The 24,221-nt window shown below is 40.2% G+C and overlaps 1 protein-coding gene across 2 annotated transcripts in view; it reads left to right on the top strand.

Annotated features, from left to right (window-relative positions):
• Positions 1 to 24,221, top strand: part of DNMBP (dynamin binding protein) — a 123,206-nt gene that overhangs the window by 25,652 nt on the left and 73,333 nt on the right. For both annotated transcript variants that reach the window (XM_068548358.1, XM_068548356.1), the window contains exons 2-3: positions 14,949 to 15,103; positions 16,623 to 16,745. In XM_068548358.1, coding sequence (XP_068404459.1) covers positions 14,959 to 15,103; positions 16,623 to 16,745 — 268 coding nt within the window. In that variant the 5' untranslated portion in view covers positions 14,949 to 14,958. The remainder of the gene's footprint in view (positions 1 to 14,948; positions 15,104 to 16,622; positions 16,746 to 24,221) is intronic.

The following is a 24,221-nucleotide window of genomic DNA, read 5'->3' as shown; positions in this document are numbered from 1 at the left end:
ATTCTTAGAAATGCACAAACTGCCGAGACTGAACCAGGAAGAAATAGAAAATATGAACAGACCAATCACAAGCACTGAAATTGAAACTGTGATTAAAAACCTTCCAACAAACAGAGTCAAAAGTTGGTTCTGGGCTTCCCTGGTGGCGCAGTGGTTGAGAATCTGCCTGCCAATGCAGGGGACACGGGTTCGAGCCCTGGTCTGGGAAGATCCCATATGCCGCGGAGCAACTGGGCCCATGAGCCACAATTACTGAGCCTGCGCGTCTGGAGCCTGTGCTCCGCAACAAGAGAGGCCGCGATAGTGAGAGGCCTGCGCACCGCAATGAAGAGTGGCCCCCGCTTGCCACAACTAGAGAAAGCCCTCGCACAGAAATGAAGACCCAACACAGCCATAAATAAATAAATAAATTTAAAAAAAAAGGAGTCTCTTATTAAAAAAAAAAAAAAAAAGTTGGTTCTTTGAAAAGATGAACAAAATTGATACACCCCTAGCATGACTAAGAAAAAAAGAGAAAACACAATTTCCAATATCATTATAGATCATACAGATATTAAAGTCTTAATATAGGAATATTTTGAACAACTTCATGCAGCAAATTTGACAGCTTGGATTAAATGGACAAATTTCTTGGAAAAATACAACTTAAAATCAGTACAAGAAGAAATGAAAAATTTGGGTAGCCCCATATGTGATAAAGCTATTGAATTTTTTTTTTTTTAAGATTTACTCTTTGTGCTATAAAGTTCTATTTTTTTAAACAGATTATTTTTTAAATTTATTTATTTATTTATTTATGGCTGTGTTGGGTCTTCGTTTCTGTGCGAGGGCTTTCTCTAGTTGTGGCAAGTGGGGGCCACTCTTCATCGTGGTGCGCGGGCCTTTCACTATCGCGGCCTGTCTTGTTGAGGAGCACAGGCTCCAGACGCGCAGGCTCAGTAGTTGTGGCTCACGGGCCCAGTTGCTCCGCGGCATGTGGGATCTTCCCAGACCAGGGCTCGAACCCATGCCCCCTGCATTGGCAGGCAGATTCTCAACCACTGCGCCACCAGGGAAGCCCTTGAATTTTTAATGAAAAACCTTTCCTTGAAGTTCTCCAGGCCCAGATTATTACAGTAACGAATTCTATTAAATATTTAAGGATGAAATAATACCAATCTTACACAGACTTTTTCAGAAATTAGAAGATGAAGGAACATTTTCCAGTTCTTTATGTGGCTAGCCTAACCCTTATTGGCAAATCTGACAAGGACACTTAAAAGAAGATTACATTCTAATATCCTTTGGAAAACATAGGTGTAAAATCTTCAACAAAGTAAATTTGTACTATATAAAAAGAGTAATACATCATGAGCAAGTAGGGTTTATTCCAGAAATGGCAGGTTGACTTAGTATTTGAAAATCAGTGTAATTTGCCACGTCGACAGAATAGAGGGAGAAAAATGATCATCTCAGTAGATGCAGAAAAAGCATTTACTAAAATCCAACACCTATTCATGGTTTAGAGGGAAAAAGCCAAAACAAAATAGTATGCAGAACTAGAGCAAAGTCCTGAACTATTTCCTTCATTCCTCTTGGTAGGAATCACGATGATCTGACATGCTAGCTGCTTAGATAGCCCAGCAAAGGACTCTGAAATCTCTAGGTTGTAGCTAATTAATTGGACTGTGATTTGTATGCATTTGCTATTTGTTAGGGAATTAGTATTCTAGCTCATATCAACTACCAGACACTACTTTTGGTTAGTTTCTGTATCGATTTTGTAATCTTATTATTAAAATATCATCTTTGTTTTTCATCTCTCATGGCAGCCTGTAATATAAATCTCCCACCTGCTTGTTTCTCCCTTTTTCTTATCCTAGCTACAGTTCCTAATGTTTCACTCCTAGATTCACATGTTTCCATGTAGATACATTAGTTTCTTTACATATCATACCATTGCCCTTCCTTTCCTGTGAGAGATCTCTTTTAAATCAAGTGAACCTTTCCATTGTTGAATTTTAGGTTTGAACATCCTGACTTAGGACATTAAATCCTCATTGATACCATCTAAGAAATCCACCATTCACCAAGTTTGCTATGTCTTGGCATAACTCTCTGGTTCATCTTGGATAGAAACTACCGGAAGATCCATATATACATTTTCCTTTCAAGTATAGTGACTCTAGTTTCTATAACTAGAAGTGTTAGTTTTTACTTATTTTTATAAAGCTGCTGGTCCCTCTCTTCCACGGTCCTTGGAAGTTGATACTGCATAGAATGCTCTAGAATCACTCACCCTGAGAATGGTCTCAATTATTTTAAACTCCAACTGCACAGTTTCTTTCCTCCCTATTTTTCTTCCTCAGAGTCTTTAGTTTTCTAAATTCCTTTCCTGATTCTTTCTTACAAAATATCAAGAATATTTTATACTGTAAAAAACCTGAAGGGTAGAGAAACTCCTTGTCTTTTAAATCTTCTTTAGCCAAAAAACTAGCCTGTGCTTGAAAGAGATAAGGAAAAGAAAAAAGATGCTTACCTTGCAGATCTCTGTACTATTAATCCTCATAGCTTGGGTTAATAAATTTTCTTGGCATCTCCTGGAAACTGTCCTAAAAACTGCCTGTTATCACATGTTTGTTTCGTTCCTTGTTAACTGCAGCTTCACCCTGAAGTTTCACTTTATAGTTTCAAGTTAATCTGCACTTCTACAGCTGCTGTCAGATGTATTATCTGGGCATTTATTATATACAAAACATATCACAGCTGTTAATTTTAATAAAGCTACTTAGCTCAGACATGTCCAGTGTATTTACTTAGGAGTCAGTGATGCTTAACTTTCATAATTGAGATTCATGCAGGATTTAAGAAATAGGAACCTGAGCAAGTAGTTAAGGAACTCTTAGGTTGACCCATTTGAAAAATGTTTCTTTAATGTAAATGTCCTCAAATTTGGTAGTCCTAAAATATTAGTCTTGGGACCTTCCTCCACCAGTGCAATTTGTCAAAAAAGACAAAATTGATGTAGAGATATATAAGCAATTTTTAAAATAACTAAAAAGGGAGAAAAATATCAGCTTAATGTGGGGGAGAGAGAGGGAGGGTGGAATCCTTCAAGTTAGTTGAAACAGCTATCCCATAAGAGTCAATCCTGAAGCTTTCTTAATTTAAATTGTCTTTTGTAAAAAAAAAAAATAATAAAATTTAGTTGTTTTAGATGAGAGGTGTTCCATTTAAATCCTGAAGAGGACTGAAGGGCCCTTCCATGATTGGCAGAAACTCTGATCTATGTCCTGTTCCATCGCTGAGGTTGTTGCCTTCCAACTTGAGACAAGTTTGAAATAAGCAAAATATAATATAAACTGTAAGACAGTTTACAATAGCAGATTCCTTTCCTTTTCTACCCTCATTTCTCTGATCATCCCACCTAAGTCAGAACAGGCTTTTTATTTTTTCTTACAGTCCAACATTCCGTAACCTGTTTAGCAAAGTACATGTGAGTCAGTGCTGCTGTCATCAGGAGAGCACAGTGGGTTGGAAGAAGATACTTGTTGGAGGACAGTTAGCCCAGGCCATGCTGCTCAGCTTCATGGGGGCCACCATGATCAAGATGGGTTCTACTTTTCCTCTTCATCTGTTGCTAGTTCTCTGAGTAATCACCTGGCAGTGACTGCTGACCTTCTGTCCAAAATGAACTCTAGTGACATAAACCAGAGGAGGAAATGATGTTTTCCTAGCTTCTCTCATTTCCTTCCGGAAACAGATTTAGACTTCATTTTCTGACACCTCTTATCCTTTCACCCAGAGCAAAGAGCTCATTCTTTTTAGTCCTATATTGCCAAGAATAAGAGAACTGTGCAATTGCTTTTGAGGTTAAATATTACTTTTCATTGCTTGGACTTGAAATTTTTTAAATGGATTTCCATTCCCCAAAATGTTTTATGGAGAGTTCAGTTTCAAGACATCAGGAAATTTCCAGATGCTCATGAAAGCATATTCCTTTGAAGGAACCTATACTGGAGAGGCCCTACGAAGAGGACCCTCTTGCATCTCTTCTCAGGTTGACAAAGATGTACCTGTGATGCTCCAGCACACCCACTTTGTAGGAGCAAACAAGAAAGGAGAAACTGTCTTTTAGTTAAGGAAACTCCTTCAGAAATTTTCTTCTGAAAGTCCAGAATTTAGACTTATACTATGAATTGGGCAATATTAGGAAGAATGTGCAAGGTGTCATCAGTGCTATTTGAAAGAATATAGTAAATTTTCAAAGCTCTCACACATTGTGTCCCACTTTCCTAGTAGTAAAATAGATCGCTCAGAATTTCAAAACAATTTAGTGTCTGGGTCCGATGCACCAAATCTGTCAAGAAAGTGGGGATTTTTTTTGAAGGGTGGGTGCACAGGACCCCAGGCATCAATATTTTTCTAAACATGTTTTAAGCCTTCAAAATTTATATATCTACCTCTTATGTCTCACCTAGATTTAGAATGGTAGATTTAGGAAACTAACTTTATATAGTTTCCTATATTTTCTGTCTCCATTTTTTTATGCATAGTTCTCATAAACTCAGAAAATCCTTTTGGGCATGTATCTGTCAAGGGCTCAGCAGAATATAGAAGGCACACTCAAATAGGATAATTTGAGGAGGTCCCACTTAGAATGGAATAGACAGGTTTAGGGAAAATAACAGAGAATTGTACTGTACCCCAGGGATAGCAGGTGAGCCACCCAGACCTCAGGGGCAAGAAACCGGGTGGTTACCTAACCCAAGAGAAAGAGCTGTTTTGAGGGGGCTTTCTGATGGTGGCTGTAGCCTTTAGTAGAAGAATATAGCCAACCCACAGCCCAGCAGGGAGGGACACATGGGAATAAAATACCCAACCTCACCATCCCTCTGCCTTCAGATCTCCTGCTGGTGCCACCCATTGACTGAACCCAACTGGAAACCATAGGTAAAAGAGCACCTTGATGCAGTTCTTATGGGTCAGCCTTGTGGAGCACAGAGCAGAGCAGAAGGGTGGAGGACAGACCTGGAAGGGGAAATGGAAGACACCCAGCACTGGCTTATTGTTCAGTGTTCTCAGTCTATCCCAGGTTTGATATCAGCGTCTATCAGGGGAAAAGTTTAGTTTGTTATCTCAGGAGATTTTTTTTGTAAAGTCTGTCCAGACTTGCAGATATGTTTCTTATCAAAAATTATTGAAGTTTACCAGGCCTTCTTTCACATTCCCTCACATTTTATGACATAGATTTTTAAAATCTTTTTTCTTATGGTAAATATATATATAACATAGAATTTACCATTTTTACATGTACAGTTCTGTGGCGTTAAGTACATTCACAGTTTTGTGCAACCAGTCACCACCATCCATCTTCAGAACTTTTCCATCGCCACAAACTGAAACTCTGTACCCATTTTCCTTCCCCTCATCCCCTGGTAACCACCTTTCTACTTTCTGTTTCTATGGGTTTTACTACTCTTGATACATCATATAAGTGAAATCACACAGTTTTTGTCTTTTTGTGACTTAGCATAATATGCTCAAGGTTCATCCATGGTGTGGTATGTGTCAGAATGCCCTTCCTTTTTAAGGCTGAATAATATTCCATTGTATGTATATGCCACATTTTGTTTACCTATTCATCTTTTGATGGACACTTGGGTTGCATGATATACTTTTTTAAGTGTTATTTTTATTTCTGAGTATGTTTTCATGAATACATTCTCTCTCATGGCTGTAACTTTTACATGTCCAGTCTGATGTCTCACAAATCTGCAAGGTGAATAAGATCAAGGGAGCTGAGACATGAAAGGTGGAGGTGGGCTTGAGCAAGAGAGAAGGGCATCATCTGGAAGTAGTAGAGAGTGGGGAGAGTTTAAATGTGTGGACAGACAGTGGAACCCACCATGGAAAAAAGAAACAGCATGTAAACAAAGAACAAGTTCTGGACAGAAAGTGCTTTATGGGAGCAGAGAGCATTTTGATTGGCTAGGACTGCACAAGGACCATTTATGAATAAGTGGGGTGAGAAACAATTTAAAAAATTTGAAGTTTGACCTGAAAAAAGTGTGCTTTGCCAGATAAATTTAGGAAAGCTGGATTAAAAAGTGGTCCTTGCCTGGATTGACTCAGTCTTTATTTTTTATACCCCTCCAAGAGAGAAATATGGCTTATAGCCTTTCCCAGGTTTATAATGACCATAGAGCTCTTGTATTTGGGTGCAATATGATTGGTGTCCTCAGAACATATTTTGGGGAAATGGTGGGGACTAAGCTAAGCTTCTTGGGGGCAGGAACTACAGCTTATCTCATATCATCTTGAATGTTCCTTGGTATATCAGGGGAGCAAAAATAGATTAAGAGGTACCTGCCAAGGTCTTCAGTCCATAGAAAGTGTTAAAATATCCTTGCGGCACTAAAAAAAAAAAATCACTGCAGATTTAAGAATCAGGGGACTTCCCTGGTGGTGCAGTGGTTAAGAATCTGCCTGCTGAACACTCTATGACATAAATCACAGCAAGATCCTTTTTGACCCACCTCCTAGAGAAATGAAAATAAAAACAAAAATAAACAAATGGGACCTAGTGAAACTTAAAAGTTTTTGCATAGCAAAGGAAACCATAAACAAGACCAAAAGACAACCCTCAGAATGGCAGAAAATATTTGCAAATGAAGCAACTGACAAAGGATTCATCTCCAAAACTTACAAGCAGCTCATGCAGCTCAATATCAAAAAAACAAACAACCCAATCCAAAAATGGGCAGAAGACCTAAATAGACATTTCTCCAAAGAAGATATACAGATTGCCAACAAACACATGAAAGAATGCTCAACATCATTAATCATTAGAGAAATGCAAATCAAAACTGCAATGAGATATCACCTCACACCAGTCAGAATGGCCATCATCAAAAAAATCTACAAACAATAAATGCTGGAGAGGGTGTGGAGAAAACCACAAACTCTTGCACTGTTGGTGGGAATGTAAATTGGTACAGCCACTATGGAGAACAGTATGGAGGTTCCTTAAACAACTAAAAACAGAACTACCATACGACCCAGCAATCCCACTACTGGGCATATACCCTGAGAACACCGTAATTCAAAAAGAGTCATGTACCACAATGTTCATTGCAGCTCTATTTACAATAGCCAGGACATGGAAGCAACCTAAGTGTCCATTGACAGATGAATGGATAAAGAAGATGTGGCACATATATACAATGGAATATTACTCAGCCATAAAAAGAAACGAAATTGAGTTATTTGTAGTGAGGTGGATGGACCTAGAGTCTGTCATACAGAGTGAAGTAAGTCAGAAAGAGAAAAACAAATACCGTATGCTAACACATATATGTGGAATCTTAAAAAAAAAAAAATGGTCATGAAGAACCTAGGGGCAGGACAGGAATAAAGATGCAGATATAGAGAATGGACTTGAGGACACGGGGAGGGGGAAGGGAAAGCTGGGACAAAGTGAGAGAGTGGCATGTATATATATACACTACCAAATGTAAAACCGATAGCTAGTGGGAAGCAGCCGCATAGCACAGGGAGATCAGCTCGGTGCTTTCTGACCATCTAGAGGGGTGGGATAGGGAGGGTGGGAGGGAGGGAGAGGCAAGAGGGAAGAGATATGGGGATATATGTATATGTATAGCTGATTCACTTTGTTATAAAGCAGAAACTAACACACCATTGTAAAGCAATTATACTCCAATAAAGATGTTAAAAAAAAAAAAAAAAGAATCTGCCCGTCAATGCAGGGGACACGGATTCGATTCCTGGTCCGGGAAGACCCCACATGCTGCCGAGCAACTAAGCCCACGCGCCACAGCTACTGAGCCTGCACTCTAGAGCCCGCGAGCCACAACTACTGAAGCCTGTGCGCCTAGAGCACACGCTCTGCAACAAGAGAAGCCACTGCAATGAGAAGCCCACACACCGCAATGAAGAGTAGCCCCTGCTTGCTGCAACTAGAGAAAGCCCGCGCGCGCAGCAACAAAGACCAAACGCAGCCAAAAAACAAAAAACAAAAAAAAAAAACAGTTGTCTGCTCTCTTGATCTCTCCCTCATTGAAAGATAAGCCTGAGTATCTCCTTCTAAGATAGTCGTCAGGTTATCTGCAGGGTCTTATTTTGTCCTGTGTAGGGTGGATACCTTGGGATAGGAGTTGAGTTGCTTAGGACAATAGAGGAGAGTTTAAATGCTCCTGTCAGTCACCAACAGAATTAGAGAATAAATATTTAAAGAATATGGGGTTACAGGGTCATCAAATGATTAGTCTACCCAGCAGAGCCAAATTTTCAGCCTGCATGGGAATTTGATTGACTCTGTTTGGCTTGATTAATATTTGTTGAATATGTGAATGAATTATAGAGAGTAGGAAAACCTTGTAAATTCTTAGCAATTGTGTAATATGTAAAGATTGACAGTTTAAAAGATTAACCAGGTTCACTGACAGATGAGTGGGGAGAAAAGAATTGTATCTTTAGCCAAGAAGAGAGGAAAATGGTACTTCCCAAAAAGAAGACAAACTGTAAACAAATAATAAACTCTAGTTAAGACATATGCTGAAGTACTGGGGGAAATGTCTGTGCTTTATTTTGAAATGCATCAAAGATAAAATAAAAAATACTTGAAATGCATCAAAAAATAACATGGATTGATAAATGGATAGAGAGATGATATGTGATAAAGTGGCTGCAGCAACCTGTTAATGGTAGACTCTAGGTGGTGGGTGTAAAATTCTTTCAACTTGGGGCTTCCCTGGTGGCGCAGTGGTTGAGAATCTGCCTGCCAATGCAGGGGACACGGGTTCGAGCCCTGGTCTGGGAAGATCCCACATGCTGCAGAGCAACTGGGCCCGTGAGCCACAACTACTGAGCCTGCGCGTCTGGAGCCTGTGCTCCGCAACAAGAGAGGCCGCGATAGTGAGAGGCCCGCGCACCGCGATGAAGAGGGGCCCCCACTTGCCACAACTAGAGAAAGCCCTCGCACAGAAACGAAGACCCAACACAGCCATAAATAAATAAATTAATTAATTAATTTGGAAAAAAAAAATTCTTTCAACTTGGCTGTTTGAAGATTTTCATAATACAATATCAGAGAACTAAGGAGAAGAAAAAGGAAATCTAGAGATTTTGGAGGAAGAACCAGTGAGATTTAAGAGAAGTAACATTTATAGTAAAAAGAACATGGGCATTGGAGTCAAACAGACCTGAACTCTGGTTCTGGTTTAGCTCTTTGCCAGAGAGCTGAGCCTACTGTCTGTGGGCTGTAGAGGATGAAGAAATGCAAGATTTTAATGTTTGATCTAAAAGATTTATATGACACTGTTACTCAAGCTGGAAGGTAAAACTGTGGAGAAGAGATGGTTACTTTAGTTTCAGGTAAGTGGAAGTAGAGATTTTGATATGAACAGTTCCATGTATTTTCCTAAAGTTCAAAAAATCATTTGCTCACCGAAAATTACTCACTGAGCATTACTCCAGACCAGTGAACAAAACAGACAAAAATCTCCTCCCTCATAGAGTTTTACGTCCTGTAAGGGTTTGAAGAATGAAGGATCTTTACACCTCAAATGCAGAGTGACTCTGCAAAGGTGGAAGGGCTGGCATTCACCAGCAAGAGAAGAAACGTTGTTTTCATAGCAAACTTTCTGATGTCCCAGACTTTATGCCATACAGGCATTTATTTCCTCTGCTTTCTCTCAAGCCCATCTGCTTTCTGATTTCCAATGTAGTTCTTTTTACTTCCATCTGAAGTTGGTGGAACAATTCATATATAAGCTAGTTATGATTGAGTTTCAAAATATATGTTCTGGGGTGTTTTTTTGGTTTGTTTTTTTCTTTCTTTTTTTTTTTTTGTTTTGGCTGCACTGTGCGGCTTGCAGGATCTTAGTTCCCTGACCGGGGATTGAACCCGGGTCACGGCAGTGAAAGCACTGACTCCTAACCACTGGACTACCAGGGAATTCCCAGTCCTGGCTTCTAAAATGGCCCAGACAAAAACAATAATTGTTGCTTTTTATAGTGTATACAGAGGAGACAGATGAAATTCATGATATTCCACATAAAACAGAGGACATAAAGATCTCCTCTCTGGTCTCACCCACAAATCATGTAGTTTAGCCAGGCTCTGATTTCATCACCCTTCCAGGGTGTGTATTCCTCAGCGATTACACGCTCCTTCCAATAGGGTAGGAGGTCAGTCAGTAAAAGTATTTATTGAGCCAGACCCTCCTCTGCTTCTGAGTCATATTCTGGTAAAGCAGGAAGGTTCTCAGGGAGAAGCTTTAACTCTTTCAAGTAACAAAAGTTACTCCTCCATGTAACAGGGTAGGTCTCTAAGTTATCCTGTGGGGCGTATGCTAATTCTTTACTTGATACTTTAGATAATGAGGTATATATTTAGTCTGATAGTGAGATGGAATTTGAGAAAATATAGTAGTAGAAGGAAAATAATATCTACCTTGGCTCAACCTTGAGGAATTGTTTTAATAACTTATAGATGTCTAAGGGTTTTGAAAAATATTGTTTGTTTTAGGGAAAAAATATTTATGACACCACCCTTATGTGGAAATTTGACATCTGGTAACTTCAGCTGTCTGGAAGACAGCCAGAAAATAAGAAAGGGGCCTCAGAGCACATAAAAAATAACTGTTGAAGGACTCTAGCACTACCACATGTACTTTACCACTGCAGAAGAGTTTGTTAGCCTCTCATTTGGCGCATGTTTACTTTTTATTTATCTGGAAACTTTAAATAATTTTGGTGGGGTGTGTGTGGTCCTCCCACCTCCCAGCAGATTATAAACAACAGTTTAGAAAGAGGTAGAACAGTTGACAGAGGAAATAAAGTGATAGCATAGGGAAAGCTGACATTAAAAGAGAAAGACCTAAAAGTTACATAGTACTGGTATTTTGTATTACAGCAGAGTACAGTAAGGTATGGTCTTAATAATGAACTTACTAAGTTCATGTTCAGTGTCTTTTCTTCTATTGAAGAAGGCAAGGGTGTATATAATGTGCCTATTTTAAAACATGGTCAGAGTTAACCACGTTTTGACGTGTTGAAATGGTAAATTCTGTAGTGTTTATATACTTGAAATATCACATTCTGGTGATGCTGTATTGGTGGCACAGATTTGATCTTGTAGCTGATTATGGGAATGATGTTTAGTAATAACTGCTAACATTTATTGAGCACCTAGGTGCTGGCTTAGGTCCTTTCACACTATTAGCATACTGGTTAAGTCTTTGGAGACAGGCAGATCTGGGTTCCTATTCCATGTCTGACTGACTTTGTGACCTGGACAGGTTATATAACCTCTCTGAGCTTGTATCCTCACTTGCAAAATGGGAACCAATTATATACAATAGGGTTGTTGTGAGAACTCAATGAGGGAATTCATAGTACAATGCATGGCACATAGTAAGTGCTCAATAAATGTTAGGCATTAGTATAATTATTTTTATCATTATCATCATCCTCTTGATGCTTATTATGAAAGTATGATTATCTCCATTTTTCTGAAAAAGGAAGCTGAAGCCCAAAGAGTTTAAGTAATATATCCAAGGTGAAAAAGCTAATAACTAGTGGAGCTGGGATTTGAACCTTGATTTCTCTGACTCAAGGAGCCTCGTACTTTGCATTCACATTATGCTGCCTCCTCGGTGTGAGATTTTAATTATATATATTTTTTAATACTTAAAGAAAATATGAGGTGGGAGAGGATGTGGGGAACGGTACTAGCTACTTCGCTTCTCCATTGTGTACCCAAGTCATATCATTATAGGAAAAAAAGTTTCAGTAACGCAAAGATAAGCTCTTTTTACTCAACAGTTCAAATTAAATATGTAATATGTGTGTTGCATGCGCCATTAAAATCTTATAGGCCCTTCACATTAACAGACTGAACAGTTTATTATGTGCCTAAATGTTTGTCCACATCATTCGTAGACTGTAAACTTAGAGCTATAACTATCCTTTTTTGTAATTAGGCACTTAGTGCTTTTTGATGTTGTTTATAGTTATATGTGAGATGAAAGTTAGAATCCTCATCTCTACTAACACCAAATGATACTTGAGGCAAATAAAGAAAAATAGGCTTGGGGCCTGGACACTCTGGAGATCTTCTGCCACTCCTTGCAAAAGACCCTGGAGAAGTGTAAGGTAATCATGGCTGAAGGTAATCATGGCTGATGGCATATGCCCTCTATTTATTGCCTCCCTTTCTATTGCTTAACATATCCTTAGGCTCCCTTGACACAAAGTAACAGACACATTGTCTTATTACAGCACAGACACCATAAGATAGTATGCAAGTTTGGGCCGTAGGCGTCTTTGAACTGAAAACACACTCTTGATCTGGTATAGTGTACTAAAGCTTGTCTGGAGGCACCATCTACATAGCCCTTTCTTGTTCTTTTTATGGATTTGTCTTTTTCAATGCATTTTAAATCTGGGCCACTGAGGTAGGGTCCTGCTGCTGTTCTTCAGGTCAAATTGTTTTTTTTACAGGCACAGTCTCAGTAGTTAGAGGCCGGAATGCACTCAGTCTGAATCCTGGCCCTGCTGCTATAAGCTCTGTGATCTTGAACAAATTTTCTAACTTGCTGAGCCTCAGTACCCTCATCTTTAAGATAGCTGTGGGGAGGGACTACACCAAATTAAAAAGCTCTCAATCACTTCCCCCAGTGGTTGAGAGTCCACCTGCCAATGGAGGAGACATGGGTCCGAGCCCTGGTCCAGGAGGATCCCGCATGCCGTGGAGCAACTAAGCCCGTGCGCCACAACGACTGAGCCTGTGCTCTAGAGCCCGTGAGCCACAACTACTGAGCCTGTGCACCACAACTACTGAAGCCCGCACACCTAGAGCCCATGCTCTGCAACAAGAGAAGCCACCTCAATGAGAAGCCCATGCACCGCAGCAAAGAGGAGCCCCCACTCGCCACAACTAGAGAAAGCCCGCACGCAGCAACAAGACCCAATGCAGCCAAAAATAAAATAAAATAAATAAAATAAATTTATATTAAAAAAAAGCTTTTGTACAGCAAAGGAAACTATCAACAAAACAAAAACGCCACGTACTGAATGGGAGAAGATATTTGCAAATGATATATCCAACTCAACGTCAAAAAAACAAGCAACACAATTAAAAAACAGGCAGAGGATCTAGACATTTTTCCAAAGAAGGCATACGGGTGGCCAACAGGCACAGGAAGGAAATGCAAATAAAAACTACAGTGAGATGTCATCTCATACCTGTCAGATTGGCTGTTAAAGATAATAAATAACAAGTGTGGGCGAGGATGTGGAGAAAAGGGAAACCTTATGCAGTGTTGGTGGGAATGTAAATTGGTACAAACACTATGGAAAACAGTATGGAGTTTCCTCAAAAAATTAAAAATAGGGCTACCATATGATCCAGCAATTCCACTCTTGGGTATTTATCTGAAGAAAGCTAATTCAGAAAGATATATGTATGCCTGTGTTCATTGCAGCATTATTTACAAAAGCTATGGAAGCAAGCTTAGTGCCCATTAATAGATGAATGGATGAAGAAGATGGAATGGAATATTCCATGCCAATGGAATATTATTCATAAAAAAAGAATGGAATCTTGTCATTTTCAATAACATGGATGGACCTAGAGGGTGTTCTGCTAAATGAATAAGTCAGAGAAAGACAAATACTGTATGATTTCACTTATATGTGGAATCTAAAAAACAAATGAACAAACATAAAACAAAAAAAGTCATAGATACAAAGAACAAACAGGTGGTTGCCAGAAGGGAGGGGGGTGAGGGGAGGAAAGAAATAGGTGAGAGAGTTTAAGAAGTAACCTCCAGTTGTAAAATAAACGAGTCACGGTATAGTGTGGGGAATATAGTTAATAACTAATATCTTTGTATGGTGACATATCATAACTAGACTTATCGTGGTGATCATTTTGAAATGCATAGAAATATTGAATCACTAAGTTGTGTAACAAACTGACAGTGTTGTAGGTCAACTATACTTCAAAAATAAACAAACAAACAAACTCATGGAAAAAAAGATCAGATTTGTGGGTACCAGAGGCGGGGCGGGCGGAGGGGCGGGAATTGGTCAAAGACAGTCAAAAGGTATAAACTCCCAGTTATAAGATAAATAAGTACTAGGGATGGCATGTACAGCACGATCAATATAATTAACACAGCTGTATGTTATGTATGAAAGTTGTTAAGAGAGTAAATCCTAAGAACCATCCTCATAAGGAAAAATACATTTTTTTCTTTTTCTTTCATTTTGTATCTGTATGAGATGATGGACATTCACTAAACTTATTGTGATAATCACTTCATATTGTATGTAAGTCAAATCATTATGCTTTGTACCTTAAACTTATGCAGAGCTGTATGCCGATTATATCTCAATAAAACTTGAAGAAGAAATAATATAAATAAAATACATGGGGAAATACAAAGGGAAAAAGATAAGCAAAAAAAAAGATAGTTATGGGGAATAGATGAAATGCCATGTTTAAAATCCCTACTTTTTAAATACCATATTTTAAGAGTACCCTCTTGCCTCGTACCTTAAAAATGTTAATTCCCATATTGCCTTCTTCAAGCATATTGGAAAGTCTACATTTCCAAGTTACATGTTTTCTATTCCACATAGCTATAGGTCACTTTTTTTTTCAATTCCAGAATGACTTGGAGAATTAAATGAAAACGTATGAGGAAATTATTGTTTTTAAAGAAATGAGACAGTATTTTGATTTTTTAAAAGCACAAACTTCTTATTTGCTTAGCTTTGACTTCATTATAAGTAGTCTTATATAAACTTTATATCTTAATAATAATTTATTATTAATAAGATACTTTATATCTTAATGATAATTCTCAAGATACCAATATATATTACAGTGTCTTAAATACTTATGCCTTCCCATTTCTTTCCACCTTTCTTTCCAGGTTATAAAAGATGGAGGCCGGCTCAGTGGTTCGAGCCATCTTTGACTTCTGCCCTAGCGTATCAGAAGAACTGCCACTCTTTGTGGGAGATGTTATTGAGGTGTTGGCAGTGGTGGATGAATTTTGGCTTCTAGGAAAGAAAGAGGATGTGACAGGTAAGAGGTTCATAATTCCTCACGTACAAAATAGACCACAGACCCTTCCTTCTTTCCATATTAAAAATAAAGGTTTAATGGGAAGCCCAATAAATACACTTCAGATCCTTTTGTGTTTTCTGTGTGTGTTTACTGTGGTTTCTACCAGCAAGGAGAGAATATCTGTTATCACTGCGTCTCTCCTTAACTGGTTCCTTTAAAAGGTTGACATGGTTAGGTACCAGCTGCCCTCCTAGATTCGTGGGTGTCCAAAATTTATTAAATCTGCCCTCTACCCTAGATGCAGTTAACTCCCACTTTCCATGCACCTGGTTTCCTTTTTTCTATTCTTGAAAACACGTTAGCACCAGTTTCTTTTATGAATTTGCCAAGGGAAGGCTGGAAGTTTTTCCCCCACACTATGCATCTATGTTAAATCCAATCTTTAACTTATATATATTTATGGAAGTCTGGGCTGGAGTATATCATACAGTCCTTAGAACAGACTCTTATTGATACTTAAGCCACATTTGGGAGATAATAGATTATTTCCCAGTAGAAGTGGCATCTCAGGTGAGATAAAAATGGTGAGTAGGAGTTAGCAAGGCAAAGAGGATAGGCAGAGAGAACTGCTTATTCAGAGGCCCTGGAATGAGAGAGAAAGAACATGGAGGGACTGAGAAAGTTCAGTCTGGCATGAAGTGTGAATGGTTGAGCGGGGGGAGATGGCGTGGGGAGATGAGCAGAAGCTAGATCATGGAGGACAGCGCATGCCATGGAAAGGAGTTATGGAAACAGGATACTGTAAATGTGCTTTAAACCCAATCAGATTTGTCTTTTAGAAAGCTCAGTGCTGCAGATTGAAGAATGATAGGAAAGGGCAAAACCAAAGACAGGGAGGTGGGATGGGAAGTGGTTGCAGTAATCCAGGTGAGAGGTGTTGATGGCTTGGACCGAGGTGGTGAATCTGGAGATAAGTAGACAGATGCAAGAGATAGTTAGAAGGTGGAATCAACTAAACTTTACGATGCTTTCCAACTGACAGGTCCTGTTTGTCTACTATTACCTGTTAAAACCCTGCCAATCTTCAGATTCAACTGTAGTCTTTTTCATAAAATTTTTCATTTTCTTCCTGACCCATTTCCTACCTTCTCTGAACTTCCATAGCAATTTGTGTACCTAGGATGTGACACTGGATTTCAAACTGAATTATTGTTTATGTCTGAATTAGATTTTATGTCTGAATCAAATTTTAAGATCTTTCAGAGCCAAGACTGTCTTACTCATTTTCCCCTCTGCAGTGTGCCTTTGATAGAGTGGCACCCAATAAATGCTCATTGAATTGAATTGCACTCTCTGTGTTCTGCATGCACCTAATTTTGTGCACTGCACGTTTTCTACAATATATTCTCCAGCGATGAGTACTCAGTGAGTTTTCAATTCAGGGTTTATAAATGGGCTCAGAAGAAAGTTTTTTGTCCTGGTACACAGACAGAAAAAAAGGAATTTTAATATTGGAAATGTTTGCTTTTATTTTCAGGACAGTTCCCCAGCAGTTTTGTGGAAGTTGTTACCATTCCCAGTCTAAAAGAGGGCGAGAGACTGTTTGTCTGTGTCTGTGAATTTACATCCCTAGAATTGAACAGCCTTTCCCTCCATCGAGGTAAGTTGATCATCCAAGAGTAGACTGTTTAAAATAAGATTGGTGGAGTCAGTCCATTTTGACAACTAGATCTTTTTTTTGAATTTTTATAAGTGACTAACCTCTAGAGAGTCTTCAATAATACCAAGATAGTGCTGACAATAATAATGCCTTGTATTTGAGTAGCATTTCATAATTTCCACAGCATTTTTTTCTCACAAATACATTCTCATTTCATTCTCAGCACAGACCTGGCAGGTAGCAAAGTGGGTATTATTAACTGCATTTTAAAAATAATGAAAATGACTTCCTCCACTTACCAAAAAAAAAAAATGATAATAATAATGCGAATGAGATTCAAAGAATGTTACCTGCAGTTGAGAAGTTTTGGCCTCAGAATGTGAAGTTACATCACCTGATTATTTGTAAGTCCAGTATTCTCTTTCTACTGCCCCAGGTTGTAGCTACACTTCAGACTACAGTTATCTTTTTTTCCCGTAAAAATTGATATGACTTTGCTAACAACATACTATTTATTAATGCATAATAGTAGAGCAGGAATTACGGTATGCAGATTAAGAGAGAGATGCAAAACAGCCCCATTGCTATTCAACGATTAGGTAATGTTATTAAAGTTCTCATCAGAACCAGTTTAAAAGGAAGTGGTTTAAAACGGATGGTCATAGCCATGTCTCAGTGATATTCCAAGTATTTCTCACTTCTTACACTCTGATAGACATATGAACGTCTAAAGAGTGACTAAACCGTTTCGGCACATGTACTTGATTAAGTCCATACATTTCTGCATGAGCACAGAAGCCAGTAGTGTTCCACAAACTGAAGCTTATGATCAGTGCAATTTTACGATGACTCACAACAGTCATCAAAATTGTATAATTTATTAGGTATGTTATTACTATTGTTACTTACTCTTTTGAGTATGGCACTAAAGGGATAGGCTTAATTTCTTAAACCGTGTACACATATGGGAGAGAGAGAGTGCAGAGGTGGGGAGAGAGACCTAGCAAAGTCCCTAACCCTTAGTCAGTGAGAAGAAAGGAATATTGGACTTTGACCTTAATCCTCAAAATCAGCTTTCAGAGTTTCTTGCCTTCACTTTACACTAAGCCTCTACCTCTGTTCTGTGTGCTTTTTTGCTAATCCGCGTTGGGAAGACAGACAGAAATAGATGAAGATGTTATAGTAGGGAGCCTCATATCTGTCCCTACTCACAGCTCTCCCAGAGGAGGGCTGAGTCCACGTCAGACCAGTCAGAGGGCGTGGAGAAAGGGCCAAAGCACAGTGGCCTCCACCAGAGCTGTGCAGAGGATGTGGGTGGCCTGGCATTGTTTTTTCCTGCACCTGGTTCCTGGAGCAAATACTGTGTATAACAATGTACTATGTGGGAATATACAGTATGTCTACAACATTTGAGGAATTTGAGGAAGTGGCTTCTGGAATTAGTTTTTTTGCTTCATGATATATCTTGCGTAGTCAAGTCTTAGGTACTAAACAGATTTTCTGCTGAATGCCTCTCCTGGGAAGACTGGAATGATGTGTTCTGAACTTGATTTGAAGTTAAATTCCACCTCAGGAATCCCAGAGCCACCTGAGATTCTCAGGAAGACCCTGGTGTGGACCTTTCAGCCACAAGTCACCTCTACCAAGACTGACTCAAGGTCAGGCTGGGTCCTGGAGTCTGTAGATCTTACCTTGACTATCTTTTAACAAGTTAAGGCTGCGGAGCTGAAAAACATAAGCAGAGCTCAAAAGAAGAGGCTGCAGGGCAGGGGGGATACATAGGAAAAGAGAGAATAGAAAGAGATGTACTAATTATTAGTGGTTTTATCTTCTGTGATACTGTGCTGCCAGTAACCACATTGACTGTTCAGCTCTCTTTCCTTCTATGCTGTTCGCATCTTTAAGCTCTGTATGTCTTCCGATTTGAACATAATAGCCTTTGAGGATGGGGCAAGTAGGTGTATCTACACAATTTGTCTTTTTCTGGGAAGTTTAGCCTGAGACACAGAAATGATTTTAATTTCTCTTGTTTTCTATATATATAACAGATATTTTACTAGTTAGAAACAAAATCACTAAAAAAAATGAAAGTATTGTTTTATACTATATATAGTTTATGACTTGAATCTAGGCTTCCTGATTTTCAAGTCTCCTGCTTGGAATGGCCCTTCTACTTCTTAGACTGAAAATGGCCCTTCTGCTTTTTCCATTAGATCAGTGTCTCCGCTCATGAGTATATACATTCCTTTATCCCTGTCCTCTAGTACTATTAATCTAGTTCCCTGTTGTTTCTTTGCCTTTCCTTTGGTCCTTCAGTGTAGCAGTGAAGCTTCTCCTCTTCTGTGATTTAATACATGTCAGGAGGGATTTGGAAACCTTTAAGAGCATGTGGGATAATGTTTGAGATCTGTTTTGTTTTACCATGTTGCCTTTAGTTGTTATTTACTTAACCTTTCAGAAATATCGAGATTTATAAGAGAAAAAATTACGTATTTTAACTATAAAATTATATTATTAAAAATATATATGTATTTAGGGCAGACAATATAGTTTAGGGGACAAGAATTCTGATAGCCCTAGATTTAAATCCAACTTCACAACTCAATAACTGTGATTCTATACTATTACTTAAGTTCTCTTGGCCTCAGTTTCCTTGACTACAAATAATAATACCTACATCAGGGTAGTTGTGAGGATTAAATGAGGTTATACATGTAATGCATCTGGCAGAGGGTAAGCACTCAATAAAGATTAGCTATTTTATTATTCTCAACCTGGGATTCTTGGGGTTCATGGATGTGCTTCGGGGGACCTTGTTTCCTGATAATTATGTGAAGTTTTGTGTGTATGTACATTTTCCCTGGGAGATTCTATTTGGAATCCAGACCACCAGTGGTTCTTCCAGCAGGTGTCACCCTTTCTCCTTTTCCCAAAGCTTTCCATTTGTTTTGGTCTGTTCCCTGTATTTTGAGTTGTAATTAAATTCAGAAACAAGTTTGTCTCTTAGATCAATGTAGGTGCTGTCCTAGAAAATAAAGAGGGGGAAAAAGAGAGAAAAAACAAAAAACAAAACAAAACAACAAGGAAAAGGCAGAGAAAGAGGGGAGAAAAAAAATTAGTGGGAGCAATGAAATATTTAACTGCCTGACACAACACAGAATGCTTATCCCTTGCCTATAAGCTCATGCTTCTAGGCCACCTCTCAACCCCCAGAAAAGACCAATGAAAATTAAATTGATAAATTTATTTACAAATAAATAGATAAGTGATAATTATCAGTTAAAGCACTGTGTCATAAATCTGTGGTGCCATGTGTGTGAGATATCAGGATTAAGGTTCTGATATGGCTCATGTGGAAACCCAGGTAAAGAGTGGTTGGTCTGCATAGAGTACAGAGTCCCTGGGCAGAAGATTTCAGTGAGGGACTTTATACTGCAGAGTCAAACTACTTATATTCAGATTCTAGGACATTCATTCTTTCTTATCATCTTATTCTTAATGCATTTCTCATTCGAATAAAAAAACCTAACCAGAAGAAACAAGCAGCGTGGTGGCTGGGATTAATCATGCATAAGCAAAAGGCTCAGACTGACCCTAAGAGTCACCCCACTTCCTATTTTTTTGTTCTCAAAATTTGGTCACTCTATTCCAGGAGTTCCTCATATTGTTGTTTTTGAAGTTTAGAAATGATCACTAAGCAGCCTCTATTCCTAAGGCATAGGAATGCAAAAAACTCAGTAATGGCTATAAAATAAAAGTGTTCACCAAAATTATCTCTAAAGTGCTTTTCAGGGCCTAAATTATGACTTTAAAAAAAAAACAAAACCTTTATTATGTAGAAATAATCAACAGAATGACAATCTGCCAGGTAATAAAGCTTATCAAAACAGTCACCCAGGGAGTTACCTGGTGGCCTAGTGGTTAGGATTCCAGGCTTTCATTGCCATGGATCGGGTTCGATCCCTGGTTGGGGAACTGAGATCCTGCAAGCCGCACAGCACGGCCAAAATAAAAACAAACAAAATTGTTTTCGGACTTCCCTGGCAGTCCAGTGGTTAAGACTCTGTGCTTCCAGTGCAGGGGACATGGGTTTGATTCCTGGTCAGGGAACTAAGACGTGTGGCATGGCCAAAAGAAAAAAAAAGAAAGAAGGAAAGGAAAAAAACAGTCACCCAACTGAAAATAGGAAAACAAACCCTATTATAAGGGTTTCATGAAGATTTGGTAAAACAAGAAAATATTCTAATTCTGCAGGTTTAAAAAAGCCAGTTCAGGGACCGCCCTGGTGGCGCAGTGGTTAAGACTCCGCCTGCCAATGCAGGGGACAAGGGTTCGATCCCTGGTCCGGGAAGATCGCACATGCCGCGGAGCAACTAAGCCTGGGCGCCACAACTGCTGAGCCTGCACCCTGGAGCCCGCGAGCCACAGCTACCGAGCCTGCGCGCCTGGAGCCCGTGCTCCACAACAAGAGAAGCCACCGCAATGAGAAGCCCGCACACCGCAACGAAGAGTAGCCCCTGCTCGCCGCAACTAGAGAATGCCCGCATGCAGCAATGAAGACCCAATGCAGCCGAAAGGAAGGAAGGAAGGAAGGGAGGGAGGGAGGGAGGAAAGAAGGAAGGAAGGAAAGACAGTTCATTTCAAAGCCAGGAGAGTGGGAGTTTTGGCACGCTTTTATTCTTTTTTTTTTTAATTAATTAATTTCTTTTTGGCTGCGTTGGGTCTTCGTTGCTGCACGCTGGCTTTCTCTAGTTTTGGCGAGCGGGGGCTACTCTTTGTTGTGGTACGCGGGCTTCTCATTGCGGTGGCTTCTCTTGTTGCAGAGCACAGGCTCTAGGCACACAGGCTTCAGTAGTTGTGTCATGCGGGCTCAGTAGTTGTGTCACGCGGGCTCTAGAACATAGGCTCAGTAGTTGTGGCACATGGGCTTAGTTGCTCCGCGGCATGTGGGATCTTCCCGGACCAGGGCTTGAACCCGTGTCCCCTGCACTGGCAGGCAGATTTAACCACTGTGCCACCAGGGAAGCCCACGCTTTTATCCTTTTTTTGGTTGTTGTTGTTGATTTGTATGTGTGTGTTTTATTATATATTAGTCTCTTAAATCAAACAGAAAACAAAAAGTGGAGCTACAAACCTTAGTTACAATAGTACTGGCTTTTCTCATCGCCCGTCTATCTACTTTTACCAGAGGTCTTTATTTCTTCATAAGGCTTTGAGTTACTGTCCAGGGTCCTTGACTCCAACCTGAAGAACTCCCTGTGGCAGGCGGGTCTGGTGGTTAAGAACTCTCTCAACTCTTGATTAACTGGGAATGTCTTGATTTCTCCCTCATTTTCGAAGGAAAGTTTTGCTAGATATAGGATTCTTGGTTGACGGTTTCTTTCCTTCAACACTTCAAGTACATTGAGCCATGCCATCTGGCCTCCGAGGCTCCTGATGAGAAATCTGCTCATGACCTACCTTCCTGGGAAATCTTCTCTCAGCTTCATAGACTTTCATAATGTACTTTATCATGCATTATGCAACAGAACATTTTGTATAGTATCGTGAAGTCAGTTAAGTTGTAACATTATTTTGAGACCAGAATTTAAGGAAAAGGAATTGAATATTTCAAGTGTAGACATTATGAGGTCTTTAAAATTATTACACACTTTCAAACTAGAAATAAAAAGGCCACTGAAGTATCCTACAGATTTTAATTTATAACAAAGTGAATACCAATATCTAATAACACACGTGAAGAAAAATTTCTTTGGGATCCTTTTTCCTAAGTGTAAAGGGGCTTTGAACTCAAAAAGTGAGAAAACCACTGTGGTTTATCCCCAGCTGTGATGGGTCCATTTCTTGCTCTGACCTCAGAGTGCACCACTGTGATGTACTTCACAAAGCCCTGTAAAAGAGAAAGCTGGGCCCAGGTTTTTGGTCCTCAGAGCCCAGGAAGCTGCTTTTGGTGACCTGACGGCCTTGGACCTACAGTTAGCTTGTTTTTTCCTTGTTTCTGCCATTTTGTTGATTTTTTTTTCTCTTTTCTCTACTCTTTTTTATTTGTCTCATTTTTCTTTCTACAGTTAGCATAGTCAGTATTGTTCGTATAGTTAGCACAGTTGGTATAGTTAATAGTTTATTAGCATAGTTAGTGTAGTTAGTACTAGTTAGCGCTGTTGGTACAGTTAGCGTAGTTAGCGTTGTTAGTAGAGACAGCACACTTAGCCCTGTTAGTACAGTTAGCATTGTTAGTTAGCGTAGTTAGCATTGCTAGGTAGTGCTGTCAGTCAGTGTAGTTAGCAGATCACCGTGATGCAGGGCCTCACAGCCAACTCTGCTGACAAGGAGGCTCATATTGATGACTTCGAGATCCTCTGCACCATTGGTGAAGGCACCTTCGGTAAAGTGAAGTTGGCCCGGCACACTCTGACCGGGACACAGGTGGCTGTCAAGGTCATTAAGAAAAGGCGTCAGAACTTCTCAAGTGTCCAGGCACTTTCCCGGGAAGTGTGCAGTATGAAGGCTCTGAATCACCCCAATATTGTAAAACTGCTGGGGGTGATTGACACGGAGGAGACATTTTTCCTGGTGATGGAGTACCTCAGTGGGGGGGACATGTACCGCTATTTGAAGATCCATGGCCGTATGACAGAGGCGGAGGCCCGAGGCCCGTTCCAGCAGCTGGTCTCTGCCCTGCAGCACTGCCACCAGAGGGGCATCGTGCACCGGGACCTAAAGCCAATGAACCTCCTCTTTGATTCCAACATGAATATCAAACTTACAGACTTTGGCCTCAGCAACAAGTGTGATGACACTGGCCTACTGGACACGATCTGCGGCACAGTCCCTTATGCTGCCCCGGAACTCCTCCTGGGGCAGAGCTACAGCGGCCCTGCAGTGGACGTGTGGAGCCTGGGAGTAGTGCTCTACACCATGGTAACTGGGTCCCGGCCCTTTGTGGGAAAAGACTTCCAGGAGCTGCGGAAGCAAATCCTACAAGGGCAGTACCCCATCCCACCTTATCTGTCTTTGGAGATAAGGGATCTATTACAAAAAATGATTGCCCTCAACCCCAGTGACAGAGGCACCTTACCTGACCTCGTGAGGCATCCATGGGTGAACATGGGCCAGAAGGAGCCACTCCAGCCACCCTGTGAAGAGGACCTGGAGGTGACAATGGTGAGGACTCCGGGCTTGACTTGCAACCAGATCCAGGACACTGGAACAGGCAGTGTGAGCTCCGTGAAACCCAAGGTGGGGGTCTCCATCATAACTGTGAAGCCCTTCTCTTGCGGGGACCTCAGTGGCAGTGAACTTGAGCCTTCTCCAAGCCCTGTGGTGTCCTCCCTGCAAACCAGGTGGCTCTACCAGAGAAAAAATGTGCAGCTGCAGGAAGACCAGCAGGCAGGGCAGAAGACCAGTGAGTCTGCCTGTCCCCCACCCAGCCTGGAGTCGAGGACTGCCACCCCCAGCCCAGCCCCCCAGTGTGGC

Source organism: Eschrichtius robustus, chromosome 7, assembly GCF_028021215.1.
Source record: "Eschrichtius robustus isolate mEscRob2 chromosome 7, mEscRob2.pri, whole genome shotgun sequence".
NCBI lineage: Eukaryota > Metazoa > Chordata > Mammalia > Artiodactyla > Eschrichtiidae > Eschrichtius > Eschrichtius robustus.
This window is presented reverse-complemented; position numbering and strand designations above follow the sequence as displayed.